This window comes from Maniola hyperantus, chromosome 7 (assembly GCF_902806685.2).
Source record: "Maniola hyperantus chromosome 7, iAphHyp1.2, whole genome shotgun sequence".
In the NCBI taxonomy this organism is placed as follows: Eukaryota; Metazoa; Arthropoda; class Insecta; order Lepidoptera; family Nymphalidae; genus Maniola; species Maniola hyperantus.
Genome location: NC_048542.1, coordinates 14,061,731 through 14,076,148, shown reverse-complemented (window position 1 = coordinate 14,076,148; position 14,418 = coordinate 14,061,731). Strand labels below are relative to the sequence as shown.

The 14,418-nt window shown below is 39.1% G+C and overlaps 2 protein-coding genes across 2 annotated transcripts in view; one reads left to right on the top strand and one right to left on the bottom strand.

The window, feature by feature from the left end:
• The window catches only part of LOC117983872 (cytochrome P450 6B5-like), a 66,519-nt gene that overhangs the window by 27,041 nt on the left and 25,060 nt on the right, over positions 1-14,418 (bottom strand). The gene's annotated exons all lie outside the window — the stretch shown is intronic.
• Ppa (Partner of paired) lies at positions 1,354-7,462 on the top strand. Its single transcript, XM_034970503.2, has 2 exons — positions 1,354-3,620; positions 4,600-7,462. Exon 1 carries the CDS (start codon positions 1,536-1,538, stop codon positions 2,865-2,867), a length of 1,332 nt encoding a protein of 443 aa, XP_034826394.1. The 5' UTR covers positions 1,354-1,535; the 3' UTR covers positions 2,868-3,620; positions 4,600-7,462.

Below are 14,418 nucleotides of genomic sequence, written 5' to 3'. Positions count from 1 at the left end.
ACCCCTTCCAGGTTAGCCCGCTATCATCTTAGACTGCATCATAACTTACCATCAGGTGAGATTGCAGTCAAGGGCTAACTTGTATCTGAATTAAAAAAAAAACCTACCTAGGTTACTTAAGTACTTATTTTTTATGAATACCTACTTAACTTTTTTGTTACTATGTACCTATCTACCTACTAGAAAAGTTGATATAGGTATCTATTAGAATTTAGAATATCTTCAAAATTAATGTAAAATTTTAAGTAGGTAGGTTAGTCTACGCCGCGTTCCTTTCTGGGCCGATTCAATTCGAATTTCGAATATCATATTCAGCCAGCAACCGGTTGCCCTTGTAATAGTTGGCTGATGTTATCAGGCGCCCAGTATGCGAGACCTGTGTCATAGCCCCATGATTTCCTTAACCCAAACTGATAAAGGCTGTCGCGGCCAGTGATAGAGGTCTCAATAAACTGGTCCTAAACCGTCGGCAAGTGCAACGCGAACGAAAATATACGGCGCGCTGAGTTGTTTTGCCGCCTTATCACTATGGTCATAGAGCAAGCGAAGAAAAATAATGTTGATTTATGCCTAACCCCTCGGCCACACACTGCCCGTGGGGCATGGGAACATAGGGAATTCAACCTCAATTGTACGCATATACAAGGTTTTGCATGAAAACAAAATCGTAAATGTTGGCTGGGGACAGGGGAAAATGCTATGTTGTGATTGGTGGACTCAAAAGTCACGTAATCAAGTCAATGTGCGGAATGTGGGTACCTACCGAACGTGCATGGGCCGACTTTTATGCTAACTGCCTAAGCTTGGCGATCGGGGGTGTCCGGCTATTAGGTTGTGGTCTGTGCACGAGAAGTAGCGAGAAAAGGAGGCAGAGACGTAGTGTGGCTGCGTTACTCGCGTTCATGCCCATCGCTCTCTATTTTGTTGGGTTTTTGGTTACGAGTCAAAGGACTAGCAAGATGAAAGTGGGCTAACCCATACCCCTTTGGTTGCTACACGGCATCGTACCGGAACGCTAAATCACATGGAGGCACGGATTTGCCGGCAGGGTGGAAATCCCGGGGGGCGGGAGATCCTAAATGCAATGCAGCAAAACGTTTATTTTTATTTCAGGAAGCAGAATGTTGCTTGAGAAGATTATTGTCTAAGTGTAAATTACTGTTAATATATTAAAATGGCTAAGCCTAAAATGCGTTAAGATTAAGACGTAGAAATTTATATTCTTATATCTAAATAAAGAGCCTGCACCGTCGGCTACGTGTATAGTCTATGAGGCGGGCGTAGCGGGCCGCGCGGGACGAAGGCGGGCTCTCGGCCCGCCAACTTAAAAATGCCGCCGCAGAGCCTCCGAATCGATACGCCGCGCGTCACGTGCTGCCGACCGCGACCAATAGCGAGCGAGCGGCGGGCGGGGGCCACTCTTCGCCGCCAGTGCACGATCACACGCCGAGCGGGACGGTCGCTCGCTCGCCCACCGCTCGATTTCACCGAAAACCGGTCCGATCTAAACCCGTGTCATGTTATAGTGTAGTGCCATGAGTGCGTGGACGGAGGAAGTGTTGTCCTGGCGCGACGAGCGCCTCGGCCTGACCGAGCTGCCGAGCACGACGAGGCGGAAGAACCGCACCGCGCCTTATAGGCTCCATCGGCCGCACTTGTCGACGGCTCACGTGCCGGAGCCTGTCCCGGAACCGCAGGGGACTCACATCTCGAGGTTATACCCGGAATTGTTAGCTTTAATATTTGAAAGGTTGCCAGTGCGCGAAAGAGGAAGAGCGGCTCAAGTTTGCCGCGCTTGGCGCGACGCGGCCGACCGTAGGTCTGTTTGGCGCGGAGTCGAGGCCGCCTTGCATCTGAGAAGGCCAGCGCCAGTGCTATTCGCTTCGCTGGCCAGGCGCGGCGTTCGGAAACTACAGGTTCTGTCGCTGAGACGCGGCTTAAGAGACGCGGTTGCCGCTCTACCGGGACTAGAATCTCTCTCCTTGAGCGGTTGTTACAGTGTAACTGATGCGGCTCTAGCGAGTGCTTTTGCAGCTGAACTGCCGGCGCTTCGACGGTTAGACCTCTCGCTGTGTAAGCAGGTTACAGACTCTTCACTCGGTAGAATAGCGCAGTCACTGAAAAACTTGGAAGAGTTGGAACTCGGGGGATGTTGCAACGTCACCGACACTGGACTGCTTCTGATCGCTTGGGGCTTGCGAAAGCTGCGCCGTTTGAACTTGAGATCGTGCTGGCACGTCAACGATGATGGGATAGCTCATCTCTGCGGCGGAGGGGAAGCGAGAGGTACTCCGGAGTTGGAGCATCTGGGATTACAAGACTGCCAAAGGTTGACGGACGAGGCTTTGAAACACACCGCTACTGGGCTTCCCAAACTGAAGTCTATCAACCTGTCCTTCTGCGTTGCCGTTACCGATGCCGGCTTGAGGCACCTAGCGAGGCTTCCACATTTAGAAGATGTCAACTTGAGAGCGTGCGACGGCGTGTCCGACGCGGGAGTCGCCCACTTGGCAGAGAGTGGAAGGTTGAGGGCCTTGGACGTGTCGTTCTGCGACAAGGTCGGGGACGAGGCGCTGTCGCACGCGACGCTGGGGCTCTCCGGGCTCCGCTCGCTGTCGCTGAGCGCCTGCCGCCTCACCGACGAGGGTCTGGAGAGGGTCGCCAGGCTGTCGCAGCTGGAGACGCTGAACATAGGCCAGTGCACGCGGGTCACCGACAGGGGCCTGCGCGCTCTGGGCGAGGGCTTGCGCAATCTGAAGGCGATAGACTTGTACGGATGTACGTGTATCACTCCGCAGGGCTTGGACCATATCGTGAAGTTGCCGCGACTCAGTGTACTCAATCTCGGTCTGTGGCATGTGCGGTGACCACACACACACTAGTCTGTGTCCTGTGTGTGTGTCACGTGTGTGCGTGAGTGCGACGGCCATGTTGGAGCGGAGGAGCCGCCGAGGTTGTATACTGGACAGCGATTATGGAATTAACCAACTGGGTATTTTCCTACTTTTGAATTTGATAAATATTATTACTTAATTATAAACTAGGATAAAAATAATCACGTACGCCGAAAAAAATATTAAAATCCAACAAAGATTTACAAAGTTACAGGCATTTTAATTTTGGAGTGGGAGGGTCTTCGATCCCTTTCTCGCAAAACGAAAATTTGTATGAAACCGCACGAAGCTACGTTGGCATTAGTAAGGTGTGACGTCAAAATGCTATATCGCTATCTCTGTCTAATCAGAAATATTTAAATGCTTACAACTTTTTTGTTATTTGATCGATTTAATTAGTTTTTTCAGTTTACGTCATTATTTTTATCCTAGTTTATAATAAAGTAATTTAAAAAATTGGAGTCAAATACCCAATTATAAGATATTAAATATAGTTAGGAAACGGGGTTGCTTTCTCGTTCTGTTTTTGACAGTTGAGTTATCGTTGGAAAATTGTTGGCATAAACTGTGATTTTTTTAAATGTCTGTTTTAGTTGAGTTATTGCAAGAAAGTTGCCCCGACGCCTAGTCGCAAGGAAAATCTAGATCTTTTTGTCTTAAGCCTGTATGTATAGGTATGAATATATTTTGAATTGAAACCTATCTCATGCACACATGATTGTTAAGGTGCTGTGGTTAGCTAAGTTTCTTTCTCTCTTGCACATTCTAACATTTTCAATGATTGTTTGTTTGTTTTGTTTGAAAAAATGTCTTTATTAATAACTAGATGATGCCCGCGACTTTGTCCGTGTGGATTTAGGTCATTAATCCACGTGGGACCTCTTTAATTTTCCAAGATAAAAAGTAGACTATGTCCTTCCACGGGACGTAAGCTGCCTCTGTACCAAATTTCGTCAAAATCGGTTAAACGAATGGGCCGTGAAAGCCTAAGACAGACAGACACACTTTCGCTTTTATAATATTAGTATGGATAAACAATAAAATAAATACATAGTTTACGTCCTAGTAACCTAGGATAACCATTAAAAATAAAATTTAACATAGTTTGGCAGGCTAGACGTTTCTTTCAAACTAACCAGCTACATATTTCAATGATTTTGAAAGAATCAATACACTTACTTATAACAAATGTGGCTCGATCCAGTAGGGACCTAAACCTATAACTATAACATTACATTCATTTTAGACATTTTTATCGTAAGTAATACACCTAGTTTTGATAGAGAAAATGGGGATGAAAAATAATGAATATTTTCCCAAATTTTCTCTGTGAATACTACTGATATTAAAGTAAAAATAGGTCTAAAACTAACATAATTTTATTGTTTATGAGTTTGCCGAGCCTTATTTGTTAAAATTGTACTGATTCTTTGACAAGAAAATGTTAGAATGTGCGAGAGTGAAGGAAATCTAAAATTAACTTAATTTTATTGTTTAAGACTTGGCCAAGACTTTTGTTAAAATTGTACTGATTCTTTGACAAGAAAATGTTAGAATGTGCGAGAGTGAAGGAAGTCTAAAATTAACTTAATTTTATTGTTTAAGACTTGGCCAAGACTTTTGTTAAAATTGAACTGATTCTTTGACAAGAAAATGTTAGAATGTGCGAGAGAGAAGGAAACTTAGCTCACCACAGCGCCTTAAGAAACTACAAGTCTAGATACAAATGTGTAATTAGTAGATTTCTACCTGTGTGAGTAAGTTTCAATTGAAATTGTTGCATTTGTTGAGGTAATGAACGTAAATGTAGTCAGTCAGCGATTACGAAAAGGTCTATTTTTTTATATAATTGCTCCATTAGGTAGATACTTAGCCATTCTTTTAATTATTGTTCTTGGTTCGACCATGTGCATTGGGAAATAGCAATTTGTTAATGTTTCCCGAATAACACGTTTAAGTGGCACTGAGGTTAACGAAAATGATATTAAGAATAAAATAAACTGTATCTCAACATAGCAGCAAATATTATAATAGGTAAGTATATATCTTTTACCATGTATTAGTAAAACGCGTAGTTAGGTACTAGTTACCTACTCAGTTTTGATAATATATTCAAAACTAACATCTAACTGAATATTTGATTGAAACAATTGGGATGATGACTATGTCAAAAATAAATTATTCCTTAGGGATTACCACATAGGGATCATCCAAATTTCGTAAAATCCACGTCCGCTGTTAGTGTTAAGTTTGCTACCCATTTTAAATTATCAATTTAACTTAAAAAAAATACCTCAAATTACGTCAAACGTGTATGTATGACGACACAACTGTGAATTTCATACAAACTAAGTGAGCGTTTTGACGTTTGATATCTTCTTCTTCTTCTCTTAATATATGGCTTTTTCCAGTGCCATGTCAGCACAATGCACTTTGCCAGTCTCAAGTGACGTTTGATATAAAGTCGCTAATTTGACTAGTAGTCATCATCCCTATAACATTGACATTTGGTTTCCTTAAATCAAATTGTAGATTGTACAACAAGGGCATAAGATTCGATTGCGAGGAAATGAAACTAATAATTTTGCAAGTACCTACATGTCTAAAGTTAAATTCAAGCAATTTTGTAATGAGATTGTTTAAGTCGGGAGACCTATACAACCTCATCATAAGTGCAAAATATTACTCGCACTATAGAAATTACATACTTTTTCATTAAGTAGGTACATGTCTAAAGTGAAATACCTATGAGCAATTTTGTAATGAGATTGTAAAGGTCGGGAGACCTATTGTACCTACAACCTCATCATAAGTGCACAATATTACTGGCACTATAGAAATTACATACATACAATTTTTTGTGTCATTCAGACAGATTCTTGTTTATCCATAAACACTTTACGCACAAGAGCATGAAAAGCAGTTTTAGTCCACTTACAGCCAGCATAAAGTAGAAAATTACGAGCGTGAGAAGTGAAAAATAACTTTTTCACTTATACTGCTTGTAAAGTTCTTCTTTATGCTGACTGTAAGCGGACTAAAACAGCTTTTGATGCTCTTGTGCGTAAAGTGGTTATAGTCTAATTGATGACACATGGATGACACAAAAAAATTATAAGTATGTAATTTCTATAGTGCCAATAACATTTTCCATAAAAAAATGCACTTACGATGGGGTCTCCCGACCTATACAATCTTATTATAAGCAATTTTGTAATGATTAGAAAATTGCTCGAATTTCACTTTAAATTTAAACTAAATAGACATGTAGGAATTACGCGTAAAATTTATTTTGTACAGAGATATTATCATAATATTATTGTTTCATTCCCTCGCAATCGAAGTGAAAAGCAGAGTGTATTACTCGACATCAAACCCATTTTATCCTCGACTTAAATATCTGACCTCGCCTTCGGCTCAGGTAGATAAACGTCTCGGATAAAATGGCTTGTTTTATGCCCTTGTTGTACAATCTACTTTATCTACTCTCATACCTTACAATCTTGATTATGAATTCAAAATGTGTTACTTATTGATATACTTCATTACATAGATCTTTGACATGAAAAAAATAATATGTTAAAGCACTGTTTTGTTATATGTAGCGAAATAATCAAAAATAATGCTTCAAAATATATTTTTTTCTTTAAAAGTACAGTTTGGCCAAGGTACAGATTGCCCTAATGATTGCCAACCTCTAAAAGGAGACGGCACTTCAAGAATCAAATATATTACTTAAAGGTTTTTATATGAAAAATACTAAATATTGACTATTAAATTACTTAATAATCGTTTACTTAAAATAACTTGTGAGTCATGACTCATTATTCATATTTAAGTAATAATAAGTTAAGCTTACCAAAATGGAGTAATGTAAATGAATTATCTAAAAAAAAACGTCTACCTAATAAAAATAGAAGTCATTATTAAATTTAAATTAACTTTTTTTCGTCTTCCTTAGGATTCCTACTTAGGTACCTAACTTTTTATATTTTCGATGATGACAGTTTAAAAAAACTCAATTTAGAAGTTTATTTGCAATTTTGTAAATATTTTAATGTATATATAACGGGTACATACCACGATTAATTTTTGTTTTTATTTGTCGATATTTCAACCCAATTGCACGGGTCGTGGTCACGACGGTGGTTATAATATACATTAAAATATGTCGTTAAACCACGAAATAATCTTAAAATCATTATTTTTAAATAATCCAGAGTACACTTTTTACCAATGATTCAGTTCAGATGCAAGAAAGCCCAATTTTCGGACAAAACTCGGCATTGTCCATCAGCACATCAGTTTTGAATGCTAACAAGTTTATATTTCGAACAAAGTATACAAATCGTCATAAATATAGATATTTTACTCATTGCCACGATCTCGAATTAGGTACATATTATATACGTAATTTTTTGATATTATTGTTGTTTTTATTATGTTTCTTATGATGGCGCATGGTCGAATTTAGAATAAGTTCTTTTTTAATATGTTGTTTTCTTGTACAAAACGAATGTAATATAGGTAAAATGTATTAAAAGTCATCGTTTAAGTTGCAAATTAAATGAGATATTTTATTTCACCTTTTCCTCTTACGTAATAACTATAGTCGACGCATTTTAAACTGAGTCGTCGAGTTATCTGTCTGTTTCGCTCGCACTTATCTACGACCTGTAAGTGCGAGCGAAACAGACAGATAACTCGACGACTCAGTTTAAAATGCGTCGACTATAACAACCATGAGCGTAACGAGCGAACCAAGTTCGTAGAAATATGATAACACTCATATCATGTGACTAGATATATAATATATGACATATTATGTAGTACACACAAAACTCTTATCTTATTGAAACTATACAAGAGGAAAATTTATTTTGTAAAATGCGATACTAAATGGAATTTTGTTACCAATTGGTGAAATGTCTAAACTTGCGGTAAAACTAACAACATAAAATAATATCAGTTTATTTATATTTATTTCATGAAAATAGATAATAATCTTTGTATACTACTTATCACAAACGTATTTTAAAATGAAAATATACATAATATTTAATTTACTAAGTAGGTATACGCATATTTTTTTGCATATAAAAGAACTTGTTTAAGAAGAAAAACCAAAATATAAAAATTATAAAGAAGTGTAATTTTTTGGAGTAGGATTCCTAAAAAGATTGGACCTTTAGCTAAAGATATACCTACGAAGTTAACGAGATAATAAAGATATATCATATACTTATACCTAAAATAAATAGCATAAGATGTTTTGCTAAATAGAACAAAATTTTATATCATAATAATATGAAAAGATATAATCATACCTACTTAATATAGTAGCATTTTTTGTAGTAAGTTAGTAGATATTAAAATTTCAAAGCAACTACCAACTTGAAACTTACAATACATATAAACTGATATCACAAAAAAATCTAGCAGAAAAATTAATTTTAGTAAAATATACCTACACCAGATATCATACCAGTGACCAATGGGCATGATGTCCAACACACTGGTGTGATATGGCTTCCCTGGATTGCCAGAATTACCCATTTAGCTAAATAAATAAAATACAAAATGACCTAGTTTATGTTATTATAACATTGAATGTGACCTAGTAATAACGGCATAGTACTACCTACCTAAATGACAAATGCCACACGCAATGTTTCGTTTTTAACATAAAAGCTGAAAATTTACCGTTAAAATAACAATAGGGTTAAAAAGCGCTAAGTGAAGTGTTAATAATAAATTATTAAGGATAGTGTGAGAAAGTTAAATTAAAATATAACCGTAACTTCCAGAACTGGGAATTCGCGAAGTCTAAATATATAAAAGGAAAAGGTGACTGACTGACTGACTGACTGACTGACTGACTGATCTATCAACGCACAGCTCAAACTACTGGACGGATCGGGCTGACATTTGGCATGCAGATAGCTATTATGACGTAGGCATCCGCTAAGAAAGGATTTTTGAAAATTCAACCCCTAAGGGGGTGAAATAGGGGTTTGAAATTTGAGTAGCCCACGCGGACGAAGTCGCGAGCATAAGCTAGTTTATAATATATAGCCTAGGTATGTCCGTCTTGATTCCGTAAGGATTAGCAAGCTGAAGTGGCAATGGGCAGGGCATGTCTGTCGCAGAACCGACGGCCGATGGGGCAGACGTGTTCTGGAGTGGAGACCGCGTACCGTTAAGCGCCTTGTGGGACGACCTCCAGCCCGCTGGACCGATGACCTGAAGGTGATGGGGAGCGGATGGATGAGGAATGCGGAGGATCGTGTTTGACGGCACGCTCTTGGAAAGGCCTATGTCCAGTTATGGACGCAAACAGGCTAATGGATTGGATGTCCGTCTCCTGGATCTTTGCGTGTTCTACCGCCTCTATAATGGAGAGTGTTCCGAAGAGTTGTTGATCTCATTCCACCCTTCTTTTTCTACAACCGCACCGCACGCCACCGCAATCAATTCCACCCTCACCACCTGGGTTTCTGGAGCACTTCGACCATCCGTTGTGTCAGATCCTTTTTTCCACGCACATGCAAACTGTGGAATCAACTCCCTTCGACGACGTTCCCTTTAGATTACAACATGGGGTTATTCAAGGGACGGACCAACAAATTCCTAAAAGGCTGGCAACGCATCAGCGGTTCCTCTGATGCCTGCAAATGTTCATGGGCGGCGGTAATCACTTAACATCAGGTGACCCGCCTGCTCGTTTGCTCGCTATCTTTATTTAAAAAAACCTATCTGTATTTCTGTATTTTTTTATTTCGATTTAGACTCATTACAAGCGCTTACGAAAGTCAGATCGGCATAGAACAATACAATAATAAAATGATTGTACAAAATATGGCATATTATAATCTAGATAATACTATTTAAAGATGGCATAAAAATTATTAAGTTACTCAAGCACCTTGTCGTATTTTGTAAAAAAATTACATTAATTATCGCTGTACCTTTCATCAAAACGGATGGGCAAATGGAACGGTATGGAGGAAAAAGCAGCCACCAGGCAAGCAATACGCACCACCACCACGCAGCACCACACAAATCCCAAAACACACTCGACACACGTTTCGCCCCGACACCGGAGCATTCTCAGGAGATGTAGACCTTACAATCCACAATTGAAGTGACTTTGCAATTGCAATTTATTTTGTGTGTGGTGCTGCGTGGTGGTGGCGCGCATTGCTTGCCTGGTGGCTGCTTTTTCCTGCATGTTTAGCAGTGGGAGGGTGGGCGGTGCACCATACAGATTCGACCTGTTTCAGCGGATTATAGCAAATTAAGCTTTGGTTCATTGTAAATCATGGGGTCATTCAAAAGGGTGGACCAACAAATTCCTGAAAGGCCGCCAACGCATTGGTGGTTTCTCTGGTATTGCAAATGTTCATCACTTAACATCAAGTGACCCGCCTGCAGGTTTGCTGGCCATTTTTATTTAAAAAAAAAACCGGCCAAATGCGAGTCAGGCTTGCGCAATGAGGGTTCCGTACTACAGTCGTATTTTTTCGACATTTTGCACGATAATTCAAAAACTATGATGCATAAAAATCTGTTTTAGAATGTACAGGTGAAGACCTTTCATATTATGATACCCCACTTGATATAGCCACTCACTTCGAAAGTTGAAAATACTAATTATTAGTTCATGAGCACAATTTAATTTTTTTTTGTGTGATCTAACCCTAAATTCACGGTTATTAGATGTTTCCCCAAATGTCAGCTATAAGACCTACCTACCTGCCAAATTTCATGATTCTAGGTCAACGGGAAGTACCCTGTAGGTTTCTTGGCAGACAGACAGACAACAAAGTGATCCTATAAGGGTTCCGTTTTTCCTTTTGAGGTACGGAACCCTAAAAATGTTCTACCTAAACATTATAAGAATATTTAAGCATACAGTTATCCAGTTTCTATTGGTATAACTCATGGAATGTGACCTCCACTGCCTGTTAATGGGTAAACTAGCATCGCAACTAGTTAATCAACTGGTTAAATGACAAATGCTTTGGAAACAGGTCGTCGAAATGCGCGTTACACGCAATGTTACGTTTTTATTATTACAAGATTGATATTTATGGAAATAACTGTTAAAAAAACCGGCCCAGTGCGAGTCAGACCCGCGCACCAAGGGTTCCGTACTCTTGTATTTATCTCGACATTTTGCACGATCAAATCAAAAACTTATGCATAAAAATCTGTTTTAGATTGTACAGGTAAAGCCCTTTGATATGACACCCCACTTGATATAGTAATCTTACTTTAAAAGTTGAAAATACTAACTATTTGTTCATGAACACATTTTTTTTTCGTGAGGTAACCACAAATTCACGGTTTTCGGATTTTTCTTTTACGTGTGCTGTATGACCACCAAATCTACCAAATTTCATAATTTTAGGTCAACGGGAAGTACTCTATAGGTTTTCTTGACATACACGACGGGCAGACAGACAGACAACAAAGTGATCCTATAAGGGTTCCATTTTTCCTTTTGAGGTACGGAACCCTAAAAATATAAAGTGATTCCTATTTACAACGATACAAAGACCTATATTAAATCGGTACCTAATAAAAAGCATTTTTATCCTAAAATAATATGGATTAGATAAATAGCTTTACAAGCTATACTTATTAACGTAGAATCAGTTCTTTTTTATTTACCTAAATCAGTAAAACAAATCTTTATGGTGTTTTACATTCCCACGACTTTCTACTTTCCGTTAAAGAGAAATTTTACAGCATCTCTTTATCTTTCTTTGAGCTTCACTTATTATTATTAAACAATAAAAAAAAATGATTCCTATTGTTAGAACTTTTGTTTGAATTTTACTAACTGTACAATAAAATTATTCTTTGACGAGCAGGTATTTTCGTTTGGAACTCATCCACTATATATCGCTATCTCAGTCTAGCAGGCCGGGCAGTATGCATACGGCTCGCCAGGTAATGTGCGACCGCGACAGCGATATACGTAATTTATACGAGTGTGAGCGAGAAAAAGTAAAATCTTCGGCAAAAATCGCTCCAAGATGTAGCGCGGACTTCAAAATTCTAGTAAAACAAAACGATTACTTTGAATCACAATCTGTAAAATGACTGTAAACAATTTAAAAATAAAAATAGTGACAGATAGGTAGGTACCTACCTAGTTATTTAGAAACTTGTCTAATGTATTGGCACTCGTACTCCTCTGCGCTCCGCCTCTGGAAGGTGGGAAAGTCATTTGTGGGAATGAGTGTAATATTTTATAATAAAATTACACAAGCAATTAGACTTGCCTTTACACAAGTTTAAAAAATGTGTTAAAAGTATGCTCCTAAAAAAGCATAATATTATACAGTCGCAGACTATGTAAACGATAAAAAAGCTTGGATTTGACTCGCTCCAACAATGCACAGAGCTGCAATGGCTTGTAAGTATAGTACGGTATAATAACATTGTAAATTGAAAAATTAAAAAGAGCAACCGCCGAGTTTCTTGCTGGTTCTTCTCGGTAGGAACGGCATTCCGAACCAGTGGTAAATTAAAACTACCTGACTATTCATAAGTAGGTAGGTACTTGTAAAAAGTTTACATGAATAAAAAAACATTCTATTCTATTCTATTGGCACTTATGCGCGTTTAGGGTACTGGAAGGTAATCTGAAAACACATAGGTACTATTGTCAGAGGCAGGGTGTACCTACCCCATAGTACTGTTAATCCGCTCTGCAACAATCACGCCTGTCTCCGTGTGTGCACATAATGCCAACAACAGAAGTCGCTGGAGGGAGATCGCACGAGCAGCAGTGAAGAGTTCATAGCCACGACCACTCTGTCAAGAGTGAACGATTGAGAAGAACCTACTGTATGTATTAAGAACGACTGCCTATTTAGGTAGGTAGGTAATAGGTAGTAGGTACTCGTAATAGGTACCTATTAAGTAGGTAGGCACTACCTACCACGTCATGTTAAATATTATGAGGTAGTTAAGTTTGTCTAATTAAATTAAATTAAATTATTATTTATTGATCAAACATAAGTAGGTACACTTAAACATACTTACTTACGAGAACTAATACATAAGATACATAATAACAAATTAATTTGTTAAGTAGGTAGGTATACAGAAAAAATCGACTGTCCCTAAGCTAGGTATACACCTGTGTTTTAGGCGACAGCACTCTCCTTAAAATTGATGGCTCATTTTATATACAAAAGAAAAGGAATCTGCATGTAAGGTAGATATTATAAAATTTAACATGTTTACTATAATTATTAGAACTATAACTATTAGTGTGAGTGTATGTGTGTGTTTGTGTGTGTGTGTGTGTGTAGGTAGATAGTAGATACTGGAGATCAGCTGTCCGCAGTCCGCACCAGCATAGACCCCCATTCAATGTCAACCGACGTCCACAGCTGGACATACTGTAGGAAAGCTGGTACCTATAGCTATAGTCCGCGACAGGTTGAGATCGCAATCGGGGTATGAGGCGGGGGACACCCCGCACACCCGCGCTCGCCCGCAGCGGGTTAGCGGTATAAGTCCCGCAAATTGTTAGAGCGCGTAACCGCCATTTTAGTGACGTCAGCACTAGACTGAAGTTTTGAGAACTGATGGTAGGTATATTTATACTTAAATATACGTCAAATGACGTCATTTCGATGGTAGTGAGTGAGACATGCTTCCAGCGCAATAGCAATTTGCGGGACTTATAATTAGCGGCGCCATTGTTCCGCATGTCAGTCGCAATGGGCAAAGACCTCGGCTATCAGTGACGTCATCGCGTCAACTCGACTGATATCTCAGATCTGTAGGTACGCCAATAAGGGGGTTTGCAGACTGCGCGACCGGAGGTATGTCCTGTGCCAACCTACTTTATGTGTTCCCATTTTTCCTCCGACATACGTACGAAGTCTTTCTACCCAATCTAAATATATAAAAGGAAAAGTTGACGGACTGACTGATCTATCAACGCACAGCACAAACTACTAGAGGGATCGGGCTGAAAGGCATGCCGATAGCTATCATGACGTAGGTATCCGCTAAGAAAGGATTTTTGAAAATTCAACCCCTAAGGGGTGAAATGGGGGTTTGAATTTTGTGTAGTCCAACGCGGACGAAGTCGCGAGCATAAGCTAGGTAGCTATTATATGCAACACCCACCACGGCAGTTTTCGTTACACTCTAAGGGAGCGTACGGAATAATTCTGTTTTGTGTTTCACTGCGCCTGCGCTTAGTGTCAACTGTCAAGACTACGAGTGCCTTTATTATACTTCTCAGTTCTCAGTAGCGATCTAAAACAATGAGCTAGACTTGCATAAACACTTTTGTCTTTTGTACCAAAGAGCGATACAATCTCAGAAAGTAAACAATTGTGCATGCACGCGGCAGGTAAGATTTAAGATAAATATTATCTACCTACCTACTTATTCAATATACAGGGTGTAACCAGAACGCTAGCAAAAAGAAGACAGGTGATACTACTGATGATTATTGATATGATAACACCAAAAAAAAACTCGAAAA

Coding starts and splice junctions, on each gene's coding strand:
- Ppa (XM_034970503.2), top strand. CDS start 1,536: ATGAGTGCGTGGACGGAGGAAGTGTTGTCCTGGCGCGACGAGCGCCTC.